This window comes from Oryx dammah, unplaced genomic scaffold, assembly GCF_014754425.2.
Source record: "Oryx dammah isolate SB20612 unplaced genomic scaffold, SCBI_Odam_1.1 HiC_scaffold_21, whole genome shotgun sequence".
Classification (NCBI taxonomy): Eukaryota; Metazoa; Chordata; class Mammalia; order Artiodactyla; family Bovidae; genus Oryx; species Oryx dammah.
Genome location: NW_024070205.1, coordinates 52914393 through 52933592, shown reverse-complemented (window position 1 = coordinate 52933592; position 19200 = coordinate 52914393). Strand labels below are relative to the sequence as shown.

The window sequence follows — 19200 nt, the reverse complement described above, 5'->3', positions numbered from 1 at the left end:
AAATGTAAGCACTGACTCTGCATTTCCCAAGCTAATCTGGACGTAAAAGCCCTTTACATGTAACCACTGTTAACATTTTACATAAACAGTATTCTCATAAAAACACTTTAGGAAACAATGGCATAAAAGTCTGACGTCTTTAGCAAAGTATAGAAGATCCTCCTTGATCTGGTTGCTACTTACTTCATGAACTTCATCTCCTAGTCTACAGAGTCTTCACCCAAACTGCCCAGTCAAGTTATCTTTTATCTGAGGGCCAGCTGTAACGTTTTGCCTAAATAATTTACTTCTCCTTCATCTCAGACTTACTTGTCATACTTCTCCTTGCTTTCCAATTCCAGTAGGATCTCTTTTTTGAGTTCCTGTAGCATTCACTAAAGAATAATTACATGTATTATCAGGAGCCCAGTCTGACTTCTACCAAAAAGGTCAAGCACACAGCAGGTGCTCAATAAATACTCCCTAAACAAAAGGGACTCATACACTGCTGCTAAAAGAAAATATGTAATAAAAAGTTTTGATATGGTTGCTTTCTTTTCATACATGTTACAAATATCTACTGAATGAAAATACTTCTTATAATAGTTCAGTTCAGTCACTCAGTCATGTCAGACTCTTTGCGACTCCATGAACCGCAGCACACCAGGCCTCCCAGTCCATCACCAACTCCCGGAGTTTACCCAAACTCATGTCCATTGAGTCGGTGACGCCATCTAACCATCTCATCCTTTGTTGTCCCCTTCTCCTCCTGCCTTCAATCTTTCCCAACATCAGGGTCTTTTCAAATGAGTCAGCTCTTCGCATCAGGTGGCCAAAATACTGGAGTTTCAGCTTCAACATCAGTCCTTCCAATGATAAGGTTATGATGGATCCCAACCTATTTTTCTAGCCACATTTCCCATGCTTTGCCTTACTCATCCTATTTGCTTACTAAATAGTAGTTCTTATACTTGAAAATGCACTTCTTTATTTTCACTAACCACACACTGATATTCAGTATTTCCTTCAATCCTGACTACAGGCAATTAACAAGGCAGCATTGGGTGGTATTAGGTGACTATTAATAATGGAGATTTCAACTATTTTCACATACTATGGCTTTGGATATCTCAAAATTTTATGCTTGTCACTACAAAATTTTTGAAGTTATCAGATCTATTACTAGAATGTGTTACTAAGCTTATAAAAAGCAGCATATTACTATACTGTATCTGTTTTTGTACTATTTTGATAATTATATTTCAGTATAACTTGGTTTACATTTACGATATATACTTGGGCTTCCTAAGTGCTTTGGATTACGCGTTTAAAAACATTATTCTGAGGAGGGGGTCCATAGGGTTCAGACTGCCAGAGTACATGGTACAATAAAAGGAAAAAAATGCCTGCTTTAAGGCAGAGTAGATCTTGTTCATCTTTCTTCATTCATAGCATATTGCAGGTACACAAGAATTGATGTATGCTCTCAAACTGACTCTATACTCTTTTTAAAATATTTCCTTCTATGGCTCCCTTTCTCAATAAGATTATTTATACTTTCTGATTTCAGGTGAATGACTCCTAAACCATATACATCTTAACCTATTTGGAGTCATGTACTTCCTTAATTGCTTGGCTGAAAGAAATGGACATACTCCTCTCTACAAATTTGTAGGTCACCTGGTTATAAAGAAAGACAATTTTGATTTTTGAGGGAACTTAATGCCAAAGAATGCTCAAACTACCGCACAATTGCACTCATCTCACACGCTAGTAAAGTAATGCTTAAAATTCTCCAAGCCAGGCTTCAGCAATACATGAATCGTGAAATTCCAGATGTTCAAGCTGGTTTTAGAAAAGGCAGAGGAACCAGAGATCAAATTGCCAACATCCGCTGGATCATGGAAAAAGCAAGACAGTTCCAGAAAAACATCTACTTATGCTTTATTGACTATGCTAAAGCCTTTGACTGTGTGGATCACAATAAACTGTGGAAAATTCTGAAAGAGATGGGAATACCACACCACCTGACCTGCCTCTTGAGAAACCTGTATGCAGGTCAGGAAGCAACAGTTAGAACTGGACATGGAACAACAGACTGGTTCCAAATAGGAAAAGGAGTATGTCAAGGCTGTATACTGTCACCCTGCTTCTCTAACTTATATGCAGAGTACATCATGAGAAATGCTGGGCTGGAGGAAGCACAAGCTGGAATCAAGATTGCCGGGAGAAATATCACTAACCTCAGACAGATATGCAGATGACACCAACCTTATGGCAGAAAGTGAAGAAGAACTAAAGAGCCTCTTGATGAAAGTGAAAGAAGAGAGCGAAAAAGTTGGCTTAAAGCTCTACATTCAGAAAACTAAGATCATGGCATCCGGTCCCATCACTTCATGGCAAATAGATGGGGAAACAGTGCAAACAGTGGCTGACTTTATTTTTTGGGGCTCCAAAATCACTGCAGATGGTGACTGCAGCCATGAAATTAAAAGACGCTTACTCCTTGGAAGGAAAGTTATGACCAACCTAGATAGCGTATTAACAAGCAGAGACATCACTTTGCCAACAAAGGTCCATCTAGTCCAGGCTATGGTTTTTCCAGTGGTTATGTATGGATGTGAGAGTTGGACTGTGAAGAAAGCTGAGCGTGGAAGAATTGATGCTTTTGAACTGTGGTGTTGGAGAAGACTCTTGAGAGTCCCTTGGACTGCAAGGAGATCCAACCAGTCCATCCTAAAGGAGATCAGTCCTGGGTGTTCATTGGAAGAACTGATGTTGAAGCTGAAACTCCAATACTTTGGCCACCTGATGCAAAGAGCTGACTCATTGGAAAAGACCCTGATGCTGGGAAAGACTGAGGGTAGGAGGAGAAGGGGATGACAGAGGATGATCTGGTTGGATGGCAACACTGACTCGATGGTTATGGGTTTGGGTAAACTCCGGGAGTTGGTGATGGACAGGGAGGCCTGGTGTGCTGCAGCTCATGGGGTCACAAAGAGTTGGACATGACTGAGTGACTCAACTGCACTGAAAATTTTAAATCTAGAATACAATAAAGAAATGTGTGTATGTGGGAAATGTTTAACAGAAGTTCCACAAATTACAGAAGATAATGAAGGGTTTGGGAAGGCAAAATGGTAAATGAGTCTTTTCTAACCTGTGTCAGAATGGTTACTGCATTAATCTGTATATCAAATACTAACAAAGATAGCTGATTGGCAGAGACATTGAGGAGCAGTAGGTCTAGAGTAAAAATATCCCTGGATTTAAGTCTAACTCTGCCATTTACAAGCTGTGAGAGCCTGGGTGTTCAACTTTTACCTTGGTTTCCTCATCTGAAAAGAGGAGATATTAGTATCTCAAGAGAGTTAATCAGAGGATGAAATTACAAAATGCACACACAGACTAAGTACAATCCTAGCATGTAACACTCACCAATTCTGATCATATGAATCTCTATGTATTATTTAAACAACACAAAAAGAGGTAAGACATGACAAAGATGACAAAAAATGCTCTTGGAAAAGAATGCCATTTATATACACATACTTTAAAACTAGGTACTTAATTAGATGAAAAATTACCTCTTTTTATAATCTAAAGATTCATATTTAGAATACATACCGGATCAACTTGCCATATGATAACTGTCGTATCTTTTGATCCTGTTGCTAATTTAGTGCCATCGTTAGAGAATTTACAGAACCATACTTCATTACAATGCTCCGTAAGTATCTGCTGAGTATAACATGGGAACTGCCTCCTAAAACAAATAAATCCATAAATAATTACTCTTAAAATCGATTAAGAGTAATAGTAATGAAAAATGTTAAAAAAGAAAACAATGAAACATTTTTTGCTCAGATTAAGTCAATTCATATAAATAAAAATTAACCAGGTCTTCACGTTTGTCTGTGTTAAGTGGCTGGGATCAGGCTGTTCTAGAAGAAATAATGTACATTTTCACTGATATAAAAGCAACTTGGTGTGACAAACAGAATAGGCAATATAGAGAATTTGGGGTTACAAGCTTTAGTATCTTTGCCAAGCCATTTAACTCCTGAATCTCAGCTCTCTCACCTATAAAACGAGATGAATCTACCAAGGTTCTTAGGGTTCCTATAAGGATCAGAAATACATCTAAAATTCCTGGAATGCAGCAGCCATTCAAAAGTGGACTGCTAGTATTACTTTGGGGACAGCACAAGAGAAGTGCAATATATGGTAGAGGCCGTAGTGGTCAAAAGTCAAGTCTTAAGAATGGGGGCAGTAGAGTCTGAGAGACTCAGGTTCATATCCTGGCTACTTACTAGCTGTGATTCTGAGAAGCCCAATCTCTCTAAATCTCAATATATCCAACCACAACCTAAAGACAAGTACTTTAAAGAATTCCTTATATAAGGATGAAATAAAAAGGATGAGACAATGAATGTAAAGCATTTAGACTGGCTCTGATGTTTAGCTAGTATTTTATAAAGTTGCAGTTATTATATTATTAAAGACAAAGAATTCTATGATTAACTTTGAGTTAAAGAGGAAAAAGTTAAGACTGACTATTCTCATTAAGTATTCACTTTTAAAAACTATTCTGTCCTTTTCCAGTTTATTAGGACCGTTCAGTAGAGCTTCCTGTGATAATTCCAATGTTATACACCTGCACTGTACAATCTGATAACCCTAGCTGTATGTGTTTATTGAGCACCTGAAAAGTGGCTAGCATACTTGCGGAACTTAGATTTTTTCATTTAACTTGAATTACTTTTCATTTAAATTTAAATGTAATCAGTGGCTACTGTTGGAACAATGCAGATCTGTATTGTAAAAGTTACTTAAACATTAATGGGTAAACTCTTAAGTCTATTTTTAAAAATGTTGTTTTAGGTTGCTAACTGTGTCCAACTCTTATGACCCCATGGATTGTAGCCTGCCAGGCTCTTCTCTTCTCTTGGAAATCCCCAAGCAAGAATACTGGAGTAGGTTGCCATTTTTTTCTCCAGGGGAATCTTCCTGACCCAGGGATTGAACTTACATCTCCTGCATTTGCAGGTGGATTCTTTACCACTAAGCCACCAGGGAAGCCCCCCCTTGTATGGGAACACCAAAGTGGCTCTCAAATAGTCACTATTTCATTATTACTTAAGTAATCTTCTAAAAAGACGAGTAATTAAGCCCTTAGTTTATTAAAAGGCTAACTTTAGGGTATTAAAATGATAGTCTTTGTTTTCAAATAAATGTAAAATTTGTTAAAAATATAAGGACCTTCCTAAACCAAACTGAAAAAAGTAGCATTTTAATCAAGCTAAATACCCTAACATTTTATAAATCTTGGGAGTTTGAAAGATTTCACATTTTGTTTTTCAGTATCTTGAAAATGAAAGCTCTGTTGAAATTTTGGACATCATCATAAAACGGTAGGGACTTTCATACTCAAAATACTTCTAACATCAAAAGTGAAGCCTGAATTCTTGTAAGTTAAACTATGCAGATGCATAGGTTATGGCAACAAAACCCAAACCAGAAAATTAACACCTGTTCTTATAAGTATTTCTAGTCAAAAGGTTACCTTCAACTAAAAAGCAGAGCTTCCATTATGAAAAGTACTTCCACGATCCTCATGAGCAGAAAATAATTTGGGCCACAGTTAAAACAGTCATAATGTCTGGGAAGGGGTGGATGGGGTGGGGGCATGCATGGGGGTGGAGGTGGGGATTGGGGAGGGGAATAACTAAGTGGTCTCTGGCATACCAACACAACAAAGGCTTCGATCACTGGCATTCTCACACAGGATCACTTACAATTTCTTTAAAAAAATAAAATAAATAAAGGCCAGATACAGAAAATGACCAACCAAACCCACAGACAAGTAAAGGAACAAACAGGCTAACCAGGTTCAATTCTCAAGGAGTAATTTCCTATACAAACACATACAAATTTCTCTTAATTGTCAACTTCAGTGGTTCTAGCTGTATTTGTAAAAGCTAAAGCAAACATGAATTGCTTTATGGTGACAGGATAAAAGTCTAAAACAGAATCCTAACATTTTAATAAATTTCATAAGTGAATTTGTAAAATGTTAGCCTACTTTAAAATACAAAACATTTTCCTCTTACCTACTACAAACATGATCTATAAGCAGAGACACAGAATCTAGATTACTATCAAGTTTGGTATTGTGATAGAGGCACCGATCCCTTTGTAGTTCCACCGCTTGCCGCAGGAGAGTCTGTAAACGCCGTGGGGGAAGCATCACTGATGGTGGTAAATAGGCTTTAATAGAAGATATTTTTAAAAAAGAGAAATTAAAATTAAAAAACAAAACAGAACAGTTTACTTTTATTTAGGACATTTGACTCATCTTCTCTTGCACTTGCCCCTACCCGAGTGATGTCCTGACCTTTAAATAGAGCAGTTCTGGGTGAAATGATGTAACATGTAAGCTTTATGAGTATTTGTCAGCAACTACAGCTATGCTGTCACTAGAATGAATATACTTGGGTAGGAGAGCTTTAATTTGCAAGTGAATTTCCTAAAACAACAACAAAAACCTAACCAAAAAAACATTCGACAGAAAATGAAAAGGTAGTGATGATGAAAATAAAATCTAAAGATACTTGTGTCCCACAGGTAGACGAAGCATCACTAAAAGTGTAAGAAAAATCTCTACTTAACAAGGAGCAAACCAAAATGGAGGAAAAAATCAAGTTCCAGGTTTCATCAAATTGTGTCTAATGCCAAGGTACTGTGAAAATGCAGGGAATAACTGGTATTTTACCAATTTATTTCAATCCTTTAATGCCTTATCCCTCCACAACATTGTTTTCCGATTCTGAAGTATCTCCACTCTCACCTCAGTATGAAAACATAGGATATGGTTTAAATAAAGAGGGAAAGACAGTCTTTTATTATAAAGATGTGGCAAACAGGAAATGGCTACTGTAATTTGGAAGTTATATAAAAATATCTAGAGGGAGGGTAAAACAATTTACCAAAGGAAATTGGTGCTTTACGCTTGAAATCAACATAAAAATAGGTACACCTCAGAGGTATTGAGGGTTTGGTTCTAGATCACCGAAATAAAGCGAACATCACGATAAAGTGAGCTACAGAAACTTTTTTGGTTTCCCAGTGCATATAAAATTTGTGGTTATACTATACTGTAGTGTCTTAAGTGTGCAACAGCATTATGTCTAAAAAACTGTACAAGCTTTAATTAAAAAACACTTTATTACTAAAAAATGCTAACCATAATTTGACAACTCAATGTTGCCACAAACCTTCAATCTATAAAAAAATGCAGTATCTGTGAAACACAATGAGGTCTGCTTCTATCTAAAACACTTGTGGCTTAAAGCTGTGGTTTCCATGTTTCTTCTTTAACCACAGTACTTCTCCCCCAAACAAAATCTTAAGGGGAGCATCACTACATAAAAGAAATGAAGGAGACACGCTCTAGGAACAGCATCCACTCACTGACTCCTGAGGTTTAGATTCTTTGACTCCACGGTGGATTCTGAAGCCTCTGGTTTAAAGGGAGTCCTAATGGATCTCCCCGCTCATCCCTCCTATATAACCACTTGATAAGAGTATGTCTAGATATAAGTCTTCTGAAAGGATTCATAGTATCCTTTCTAAGAGAACACATAGAAACATCAAAAATGAAGATGCCTACTCTGAAGTTTGTCCAGCAGTTTGGATCGGGAAGCTGTTCCTTTGCCTTCCCATTCTGCTTTTGCACGTAGGTCTTCTGCATGGCTACACATCAGATACCTAAAAAATATGACAAAGAGAGCAGCAAATATCAAACCCTTTTCTTTGGATTAAACATAATTGATAAATACTGATTATACTCTGGAGATCTAGTTCTTATAAAAAATATATATCAAGAAGAAATTTATACAGTGGACTCAATTCATTAATACAATCTGGCACCTGAATAAGAGTTACAGCATAACAGACATTATTATTTGCTATCAATTAATAGAATGTATCCTTAGATTTGGTACTTTCCTCATAGCTCAGCTGGTAAAGAATCTGGCTGCAATGAAGGAGACCTGGGTTCAATTCCTGGGTTGGGAAGATCCCCTGGAGCAGGAAACGGCAACCCACTCCAGTATTCTTGCCTGGAGAATTCCATGGACAGAGGGGCCTGGCGGGCTATATTCCATGGGCTCACAAGAGTTGGACACGACTTAGTGACTAAACCACCACCACCATCCTTAGATTTACTATTATGTATCATTATACATATGTAGCTCTTATGGTGTGCCAGGCTCTATTCCTAAGCACTCAACATATATTGGTTCATTTTATGTTCATAATGAATATTTTTATAAATGAGGAAACTAAGGCACAGAAAGCTTAAGGAACTGGCTTAGGAGAGGCAAGTAGGAAAATAAACCCAGGCATTGTAGCTGTAGAACTTGCTCTTAATCACCATGCTAACTTAATTGCTCCTCAATAGTTAAGACAAAACAAAACAAAAAACCCCCAACAAAAAACCTTCAAAGATAGTCATACTAAGTTAAATATACAAAACCAACATATCTTCAAGAGTTTATCATAAATGCCACTCAAGAAATGGTATAACTGGATTATCATCCTTGTGTGATCTTATTAAAGTTATGGGATCCCAAAGAAGAACATTTGGGTACTATTTTATTACTCACTATATATGCCAAAGGAGGTATAAGTGCTAAATTCATGGATTCTAGAGAATACATGAGGGCCCACTGCTGGAAGTGTGAGTCTAACCTGGTTCTGCCTCTTCTCAGAAGAACTGGCTTTAAAAGTAGAAGAAGTGAAGGCATTAATCAAACATGGAGATTAGCCCTGGCAAGTAACTCTCCTCCTATTCTGCCTCATACTCTGGTCTCAGACCAATCTGTTCTTATTTGTAAAAAGGATATTAAGAAGGGAAGTAGTGAGGATTAAATAAGATGGAATACATGAAGTACTTGGTCTACTATCTGGTATACAGAAATGTTATCAGTTTACATGAGTATCATCACCTTCTTTTCTTAAACTGCATACTGCATTTAGCAAATTGTATTTAGCAGGTAAAGAATTTAATAGCCTCTTACCCAATAGCAGGACTACTTGTTCTCTTGCTATTTGCTATATAATATGCCTTGACTGGAGCTTCCCAGGTGGCGCTAGTGGTAAAGAACTCGCCTGCCAATGCAGGAGACTGATGTGGGTTCCTGGGTGGGGAAGATCCCCGGAACAGAGTTTGGCAACTCACTCCAGTATTCTTGCCTAGAGAATCCCCATGGACAGAAGAGCTTGGCAGGCTATAGTCCATAGGGTCGCAAAGAGTCAAACATGACTGAAGCAATTTAGCATGCACACATGCCTTAGCTGATGAGAACTTATTTTTTAATAGTGTAGTAATCAGACTCACAAAACCCTATGAAAGAAGTTGGACACTACAAAAATTTGGTTTGTAAAATAACTTTTTGGGAGGAAAATTTATTAACAATTTTATGAAAAACTGTTTTCTTTAAAAAAATTTCCAAGTTATCCATGATTACTTCTGCTTCCTTTTGAAAATATACATTATACTTTAAGGTTTCAAATGCGTGTCTGTTCATGAGGGTCACATAGTATAACTCAAAGGACACTAAACTAAGAGAAAAAAACCACGTCAAATTTGATACCTGCCTTCTATGGGATATTTCCTTACACGAACAATATATGTCACAGTTAGAAGATTAAAATCCAAGGATGAAGTTTAAGTTTTTTGTTGGAAGAAGTGGGTAGAAGATCTTACCATTTACTGAGATGAGGAAAACCAGAGGAAGAACAGGTTTGTGGGGGTAGGTGGAGGGATCACAGGAATCAAGAATTTTTATTCTGAACACGTAATTTTTCGATACCTATTACACATCCAAATGGACACTATCAAGCAGGCTATTAGATATATACGTTGGGAGTTCAGATGAGGGTAATTTTATGAGCTACTGGCATACAGATGGTATGCGAAGCCATGGCATAGAAGGAGATCACCTGGGAAGTGTGTGTAGACAGAACAGAGGGTGGTCCAGAACCAAGGTTTTGGGCACTCTAATATTTAAAGGGTTGATGTGAGGATAAAATGAGACTATGTATATAAAATGCTTAGCAAGGACCTTGTACATGACAAGTATATGTTTAAAAAATATGTGTGCAACAACCCTAGAAACTTCACTGCTTATTGTATCTACAGAACATTATGCCATAGGACTTTTACAGAAGATCATGAAATGGCATTTCATTGTCGATACATATTTCTTCTTTTCATTCACTTAAATACCTCTATTCTAATATGGAAAGCTTCCTAGGATGACAAAAATAGTCTGAACACACATAAGTGAAACTGCCCAACAAGTATTACCCAAGAATTTAGCAATACTCAGATCTTGGGAAAATGTTAAAAGAAATGCAACTCTGGGATGGTAACCTTGATAAAAATAGCTTTTTCCTCAACCTGAAGTCTAAGAACTGAGCTTCCTTACCCACTAAGAACATGAATGCGCTCTGTATTGTATTTCAGTGGCGTCAATTCACAGCGTAGAACTTGAAGTGCCTCCAGGACCTTGCCATCCTCCAGGTATTCCAGGTACTTCTGCTGCAGCAGCAAAAACTTCATCCTCTGACATGACAGAAAGCAGCAGTCAGGGGAAAAAAGTTGATGGAGGTTTCAGAAAATGTTTGTGCCTAAACAGAACAGTAGAGACCGTTCTACTATGCCCTTTGAAAATGACTTTATAAAGCTTTAAAATGACTCGAAATACCTTTATCTAATAGGGTCACAACAGATGGAATGTGACTCTACTGCTCAGTTTCCCATCTTAATAAAACTCTTTGAACGAATAATCTCAAATTAGAAAAGATCATTAGTGACCAAGGCATCAACGTTGGAGAAAACTTATTCTGTCCCCAAAACATTCACCTAGAATTTTACTTCTGTGAAAATTTAGAACTATTTCAAATATCCTAAATTTGCTTTTAAATTAGCCTTTCTTCTCTAATGGGTATTGGGGGGTTTCATGCAACAAGTTTAAAAAAGATGGCAGAAAAACCAGTTAATGAAGGAATTATTCAAAAGCCACAATGTAAAAAAAGGACTAAGTAGACCAAAAGCACAACTGGAGCCACTGGGTCGAAGCTACAAAGTGTCAGATTTTGGCTTATCAAAGTAAGAGGAGTCGACCAGCAACTGGACTAGAGGTTGGCGTGCAAAGTACTGAGTTTCCTATGATTAAAGTGGACAAGCACAAGCTTGATGGACTCACTCTCCCCAGGTGGCAATAAAGGGATGCCTACAACTGAAGGTTAAACTTGAAGGTCTTTGTGTATTGGTAACATCTCATCCTGATGCATGTCACTATGAAGCACTACTATCAACACTTTCCTCTCCACAAAAGACAAACCATTTCCAGCTTATGGTGAAGCCCTTTCACATTTAGTTTTTTTCTGATACATGTTTAATACTTTTAATGTTCCTTTACTCTGTTACTTTACTTTTAACTTCAAAGTGATCATCACTCATTTAGCAGCTTTCTGCTAGACAAGAGTTTTTACTAACATTAAGTTTGGAATTTCTTTTAAACCTTAAACCTAATTAAAGACCAATGCTTGGAGGGTTAGGGTTTCATTTATCATATTTGCTACTTGTGGTGCTTAAGCAAGCCAAATGATGCAGATAGAAAAGTTGACAGGAAATGGTAGTCATACTTAGAGATGCCAAGGAATATAGCAGTAAAGATCTCAAATCCATTAAAAAAAAAACGCTAAATGCCTTTTCTTCTTCAATAAGACGCTTACTTTAAAAAATAAGGTACTGCTGTCAAAAATGGTGTGGAGAAATTATCTTTTACTTAAAAATTAACAGTATAATGAAATGGTCTATAGGATTTTCTTTTAGGGAGTATTTAGAAAGGAAAGCTTAACCTACAAGTTTATAAAAATGGTTTCTAGAGAAAGTAAACAAAACATACCCTCCCATGTAACTTAGGCATACATTTAAATACATCTTTTACAATATACATTGCTTATGCTTGATAATAATCTAATCTTAAACCGACAGTTAAAGAACAGAAAAAAATTTAAAACTATGAGATAAGCTCCTGTAACTCTAGAAAAATTACATTTACCAAATTTTACACATAAAGTTAGATAGACTACTGAATGTTTCAGAAATAGGTTACCAAGATGTGTTGAAACATATAACCTAATGTTAATCTCTAGATGGCAAATAAAATATATAAAGTCTACCAGGTGACAAAAACCAAAAGTCTAAATTAAAAAAATCTACAAATCAAAGGATTTTAAAGTTATTATGGGTATTCTCACCATTTTATCTTCTGGAAAGAACATCAACTCTTTATGAAAATGAAGCATTCATGTATTTCCATTTATCAACAAACTATTAAAGAGTTTCATTTTATAGTGTTTTTGAATCAAATTTGATATCTTTTACTTGCAGAAATTTTTCATTTAAATGCCATTGGTGGCATGTGTATTTAATTTGACTAAATTTTCTTAGTAATTGAGAATTTTGGGGAAAATTTTGTTTTAATTCAGGGCACATTTTAATTTGTGGGGTATAAATCATTTAGGTTCTATGTACTCCTCCTTGCCCATTCCAATCTGTGTAGGGACAGTGCCCCAAGAGCTATTTCCTATTTCCTCCTTACTTTCCCATCAATATCCTACTACATGTTCCTCTCTTTCTAAAGGGCAGAGGCAGGGCAGGAGAGAAGAGAAAGGCAGAGCAAAACTTTGAAAGAAGCCAATATAAACACACATTTCTGCATGTACAGGGAATGCTATAAAAGCAGGGCAAGAACATCTCTCTATGAGTCATTTTATCCAGATTAAGACACAGAATATCCTCAAACAGATACCAATTTCTGGTAGTGTGCATGGCAATTAATGTTACTGGCCAAGAACTGCTAGAGTTTTGGTTGAGAAACTGTTTATTCTACTAAGAATCAATTTCAGTATTTGACACATATGATAAAGATGGAGAAAGTAAAGCCATTATTTTAGTTTCCAAAATTTAAAGCACAACAGTATAAATATAATTTCAAGAAAATGAACATCTTTCACAAAAGATGTTAACTATTTACTGAAAAAAATTAAAGAATCAGGCAAAATTAAAGCTTGCTGAGGTAGGGGATATGGTTTTGCTATGTTTTTTTTTAAAGATCACATGCTTCTTAAATGAAGAAAAAAAGAAAACAGGTTGAGAAAATAAACTTTCCTTGTATCTTTCCCCACCTCCTAACTAGACCTCTGTAAGAGATTATTCTTAATCTCTGGTAATTTTTCAGCATCTTTGGTCCTAGCAGTAATTCTTTCTCTTTTATTATCTAACAAAAACTTGAAATTGGTAAGTGACTAGGTAGGATAGTTTGAAAGATAGTGTATGTGGTAAATCTTAAGGATTTAGGTTGTCCCCTCAACCCTATCCATTGTTTGGATTTATCGTTTTCTTCCATTAACTGAACTCAATGTGAAGTTCTGAAACTCAGAACTTATGATATACAGAAAGTCTGGTTATTAAGGGCAGACTGCTAGCTAACTTAGTAGTGATTCTGACTAACTCTGAAACAAGGTTATAACCAAGTTATATCAATTAAATCATGACTCAGAGAAAGGGGAAATGAATTATATTTAAACCATGGCTTTCAAAATGTCTCCCTATTTGACTTTAAAATACACTAGTAAATTTCTGTACATCAAGTTAATATTTGAACACTTTTGTTAAGCATGTTTCTATTATATTAAGAATCAAACATTTCTAGACATATAAAGTTTTCTATGTTATTGATCTCAAATATCTATCAAAATTATCTAGACACAGCTAAGCATATCCGAACCCAAACTAAAATATGTTGATTCACAGGCTCAGCTTCTAGTATCTCCAGAAAAAAATTCTGCTATTCGTAGAATCACTTGACTAGGAACAATTTAAAAATATGGAGGCTGAGAGGGAGAGTGGACTGGGTCAACAGAAACATTCAGGTTTAAAAAGAAAATACAGTTTTAGTCTAGACTAAGTCATCAAATGTGTCTGGGTATACAATTAAAATAATTATGTTTTTTAAAAAAACCCAAATAGTTGTCTTCTAAGGTATTATTACAAATTTATGCTTACATTAGATTATCTTTTAGCGATGGAGTGGAGGAAAGGAGTCTATCTAAACATAATTAGGTGAAAAAATGCTGACCTAAATCTTTAAAAGCAATTGATATTAATGTTTAAAGTGAGATACAGTTGGAACCCCTTTCTTTTATAAATACCTAAACAGTTTGATGGTGTGAGGCTCAGCCAGAGATTTTATCTTCATCTCTTATTAGATCCTAGAATGTTCTATAGACTGATCAGGCTGTAAAAAGAAAGGATTCCTCCTTATTATCTACAACTACCTCTCATCAGTTTACATGTTGCTTCTAATGCAGATTTCTAATGAGATATTTATAATCAAAATCCAATACAGAAGTCTCAAACTACTACAAATAAATAAGAAAAAAAGAAGTGAGCCTATTAATAATTTTTACTATGAAGTTACAGATACAATTTGGATGAAGCTTAAAAAAGGAAAACAATCCTCCAAGAAATCACACATTTATTTTAAAATAGTCCATGGGCAAGCTCTCTACTGTCACCATACAAGTAGTGCTAATGTCCAATGGGAAAGGAACTCCAACTCTTATTTTGGCCTTTTAATTGTCTTCATATTAGGGTCACCTCCATTCTGTCAGGGCTAACAATTTATTAAAAAACTGCCCAATCAAAATTTATTTGGGTATCACTTAAAAAAAAAAGCAACCCCCAAACATACTGATTGGGGAAAATTTACTTGCTAGAAAATCTGCAATCTTTCTGAATATAGATGTTGAACTTCTGTGTTTCCATTTTAAAAATTTATCACAGAGTTGATTATTCCATCAGTTAATTTATTATCAGGCATCTGATTCAACAGTAACTTAAACATTTTAGTATTTTAAGTGTTTAAGGGGAAAAACCCCACAAAACACTAGATCATCAATTTAAATGAATCCATATTTGTTCATATGGCTCCTCCTTTATTTCACCTGAAGTCCATTCTCTAGGATTATATTTTTATAAAAGATTAAGAATTTGAAAACTCTCGTAATTAAGATTTTCTTAAAAAAAAAAATAAATAAATAAATAAATAAATAAAAAATCCCCCAAAACAGAACAGGAGGGTCTATTAGGTTTATAGACAAGGTAGAAAGATTAATGTTTGACCCAATTAAAAAAAAAATCAAAATGTAACAGTCAACAAACAGCTGGTTTCCCTACTTCACTTCCTATTCGCCTTCTTTCCCTCCCCCACCAGACAGGAAACTGCTTTTGACAACAAATGAATCAGCTAGAAGTTAAAAAGACAGCAGCCAGCAGCTGAGTCTTCATGGTTTCCAATCACAAGGACTTAGGGAAAAAAACTGATCCCCTCCTTTCCCTCACCAACATCTACTGAAGAATTAAAGCCTATTAGTATAAAAGATTCATTAAGGTTTATGAAAGAGGCTAACAGGTTAAACTTCGACACTGATCTTGTCGGGAAATAAGGGCAATAAGTAGAGCCCAATGGTCAAATTTGCGAATGAGTCCTCCACCAGAGTGATTTATATCATACAAACTTTGACACTGTCAATTCACACAACTGGAATGCAGGAATGGAAAATGGTGAGCACACCAACGGAGCTGGTTTGAATTAATTATAATTCCCAAAGATTTTTTTTTCTTTTAAAGTTACTTAATGTGGTCAGCTACTTAAGGTTATACAGATACACTTACATCCCAAAATGTTTTTTTTGCCAGCACATTCAGTATTTTAAAGAATAAAAGGATAATTTATCCTTGATCCTATAAATATAAAACTCCTATTAATAGTATTGAGTGTAAAGATCTTTCAATATAACTTAGTAGAAAATTTATAAACTAGATTCAAAGGACGTATTTATTAAACATGATTTTAAAAATATAAAGCTCAAACTTTAAAACACCATCAATATTCATCTTAGTTTACGAACGTAATGATATGAAAATTACAGCCTTATCTTTATAAGAGGCAGAAGCCTAGACTTATCAATAACCTACTAACATAAGCATAAATGTGAAACTAAGAACAAAAGTGTATTTACCACAATTATTCCCAACAACGTTTGAGAGATTTCAAGTGCGCCTCTTACCACAATAGCATGAGGAGAATGCACTAAAGGCTTTAGTTCATTCAGGTCATTTTCTGCCTGCAAAAATTGGTATAAGAGAAAAACAGAAATGTCACAAAATGCACATCAAATATACAATTTTAGCAGCAGTTACACAGCTCTATATGCCCTACTTTACCTTATCCCAGTCTCCTTCCATGACATGATTTCGGAATTTGGTAGCAGAAGGATGTTCTAAACGACATCCTGACTCTTGCATGAGGAGATCAACAGTCTGGCTGCAGGAGAGATACAGTGTAAAAAAGACCTGACCAACTTTAGGGTTTACTCTTCCAAATAAACTACTGTCTATGAAAACAGTTTCAAAAGTTCTTAAGCTAACCTCATGATGAAGGAAAAAGAAATAAACAGCTTTGATGTGCTTGGCTAAACAAGATTTTTAAACTGCCATCTATGTTTACATCTAAAGTCAAAAACCTTCTTGAAACCAGAATCAAAATAAAATTCTTTCTTCTTTTCCATTTTATGCCTTTAATGAAGTATAAAATTTCTAAAAATGTGTTGTAACCAACCGGTTAAGAAACATGAAAAACCATGATTTACATACTAGCCACATTACTACAGTTTGAAAGATTAAAAAAAAAAATGTTAGTTCCATACAAGGTGATGGAAATGACCTGTATTAGGTAAGAGCCTTACATCCAGGTATTATGTCTGCAAAGAAATTCTAACAAGTCAATCTCTAAAATTAAAATAAATCCAGCATCAAAAAATCATTCCCTTTCTCTCTATACTAAAAATAGCCAATTTACTATGGTGTAGGTTCCAAACAGTCACGAGTTATTTCCTCCTGCTGCTGTCAGCTTGCTTCTTGTCTCAGTAATAGGTTCAGTTAGCATTTACAAAAATCTGTTTTCACACTAATCCTTTTCCTTAGGGAACAAAGTGAAATCTTCCTTCGATACATTTCTTTCAGAGCTTAAAGGATTCACAACATGTGGTTTCTTCCATCAGATATTTTGATATCTCTAAGAATCTTTATCCATCTTACATACTTATGTTTCAATGCTTTCTTATTCAGCTCCATTTTTCAGCAAAAACAGTGCAATAATCTGCTTGAGAATCAAAATATTTATGTCACTCTTAAAAATGCTCTTTCACCTTCTTCCCAGAACAAATCTATAAATCCAAAAATACTAACTGTAGGCTAGGTCTAAGAACTTATTCTATTTAATCTATGCTTTGAAGCTGGAAACTGACTGTTGCATGCTGTTTCCTAGTCTTATTCTGTCTGGTTCCTCCATCAGGCTCCTCGGTACTCTCACCAATCCTACCGTCCACCCCCACCCCCTGCTTGGTTTTTCTTTGTGTGTATACAAAACGGGGGTGGGGGGGTGGTTGGGGCCAAGGTCGTCTACCTTCACCCCATTTTAGGTACACAAGGCCATCTAAATTGTATCTGAAAATAAATGATTCACCAGATCCGATGTCCCTTTTTCAGAGGCAACCGCTTTCTTGGTATTACATTGGGATTTCAGATAAGTTAGTGGTAGGCCTCTTGCACACACACAAGGGCCTTTACATGACATCAACATGGTATCTTACTTCATTAGTCCCATCAGATTTATTTAGCAGCCTCCCTCCGAATGATCCCAGCCCCTCAGTTCCCATAAACACTTGTAACTGATTGTCTTTCCTGATTGGTAGTTTGCCTGGGTCGTCTGTCATGGTTGGGGGTGGGGAGGTGTCCCACAAAGATGCCTCTGAGATACACTTGAAAAACAAATCCTCCAAGGTTCATTATTTCCACCAGCTCTAATCCACCCCTCCCCCAACACATACAGAGACACACTCCCGCATCTGTCTTTATTGACAGACAATTAAGCTCTGAAGGTGTGTGGAGAGGGGTGAATCTTTGGGCTCCTACGCCCCCTTCTCCCCCAACCCTCCCAACCGCCTGTCTCCTCTCACAATTTGTCCGACAGATTGATTTTCCCTTATTTCCCTTCAGGTCAGCTCCTCCTCCCTGGTCAGTCTGTCTGGGCCGCGTCCTCCCGTGTCCTGGGCCCAGCAGTAATTCTCTTTGAGCTCTTTCCAGCGCGCCCCTCTCCCCTCGCCTCCCCGCCAGCTTCGGTCCCCTTGGTCCGTCCACACCAGCTTGCCTGTAAGGGATACTTACTTGAGCCCTAAGCCATTCAAGTGCTGTCCTATTAGCCTAATGACATCCTCATCTGACTGCGAGAGCCGCTTCTTCTTCTTGAGGCTGCTGCCCAGTTCGGGGGTGGCCAAGGAAGAAGAGGCGGCGGTGGTGGCGGAGACAGAGGCGACGGTGGCGGAGGCAGCGGCGGCGGCCCCGCCGGGGACCCCGTTATTGACATTCAGGCTGTTGCTATTGTTGCTGGCGGCGGAGGGGGCGGAAGGCAGGAGCCCATTGGCGTGGGCCAGGTCCCCCGCGGACGACGAGGACGAGGGGGACGACTCCCCGTTCTGGGCCGACAGGCAGGCGAGTTCCTGGGTCTGTCCCTGGCCCCCGCCGCCCCCTCCTCCTCCTCCGCCGCCGCCGCCGCCGCCGCCGCCTCCTCCTCCTCCTCCTGCCCCGTTGGCCTGCATGATGCTGCCGCTGACCAGGCTGTGGCCGCTACTTCGGTGGGGGACGGCAGCGGCGGCGGAAGGGGCAGCAGCCGGGGGGAGTCCCACCACTACCACCACGGAGGAGGAGGAGGAGGAGGACGACGACGACGACGAGGAGGAGGACGAGGACGACGAGGACGGAGGGGAGAGGCCTGCTCTGCCTGCCGAAGCCCCGGGCTCTCCTGCTCCCTCCGCCGCCGAGGCTCGGGGTTTCTTCCGCGGGGGCGGGGAGGCTCCGCCGGTGTCCGAGTCGGAGGAGGAGGAAGCGGAGGCCAGAGTTTCCTCGCCGAGAGAGGCCGTGGTGGGAAGCCGGTGGGGCGAGGCGGGGGAGGGGAGGCGGGGGCCGGGGACAGGGTCGGGGTGAGGGGGGGCTGGGAAGGCGGGGAGGGGGGTCAGGGT

At 37.8% G+C, this 19200-nt stretch overlaps 1 protein-coding gene across 2 annotated transcripts in view; it reads right to left on the bottom strand.

The window, feature by feature from the left end:
• WDR26 (WD repeat domain 26) overlaps positions 1-19132 on the bottom strand; it is a 39641-nt gene extending 20509 nt beyond the window's left edge. The window contains exons 1-7 of one of the 2 annotated variants that reach the window (XM_040263695.1): positions 18350-19132; positions 16349-16448; positions 16144-16248; positions 10476-10612; positions 7652-7749; positions 6093-6249; positions 3607-3745 (exon numbers count right to left, since the gene is read on the bottom strand). In XM_040263695.1, the coding sequence (XP_040119629.1) occupies positions 3607-3745; positions 6093-6249; positions 7652-7749; positions 10476-10612; positions 16144-16248; positions 16349-16448; positions 18350-18780 (1167 nt within the window). In that variant the 5' untranslated portion in view covers positions 18781-19132. The remainder of the gene's footprint in view (positions 1-3606; positions 3746-6092; positions 6250-7651; positions 7750-10475; positions 10613-16143; positions 16249-16348; positions 16449-18349) is intronic. The other variant, XM_040263694.1, reaches the window with a different exon arrangement.
• Between the last annotated feature and the right edge of the window lie 68 nt (positions 19133-19200).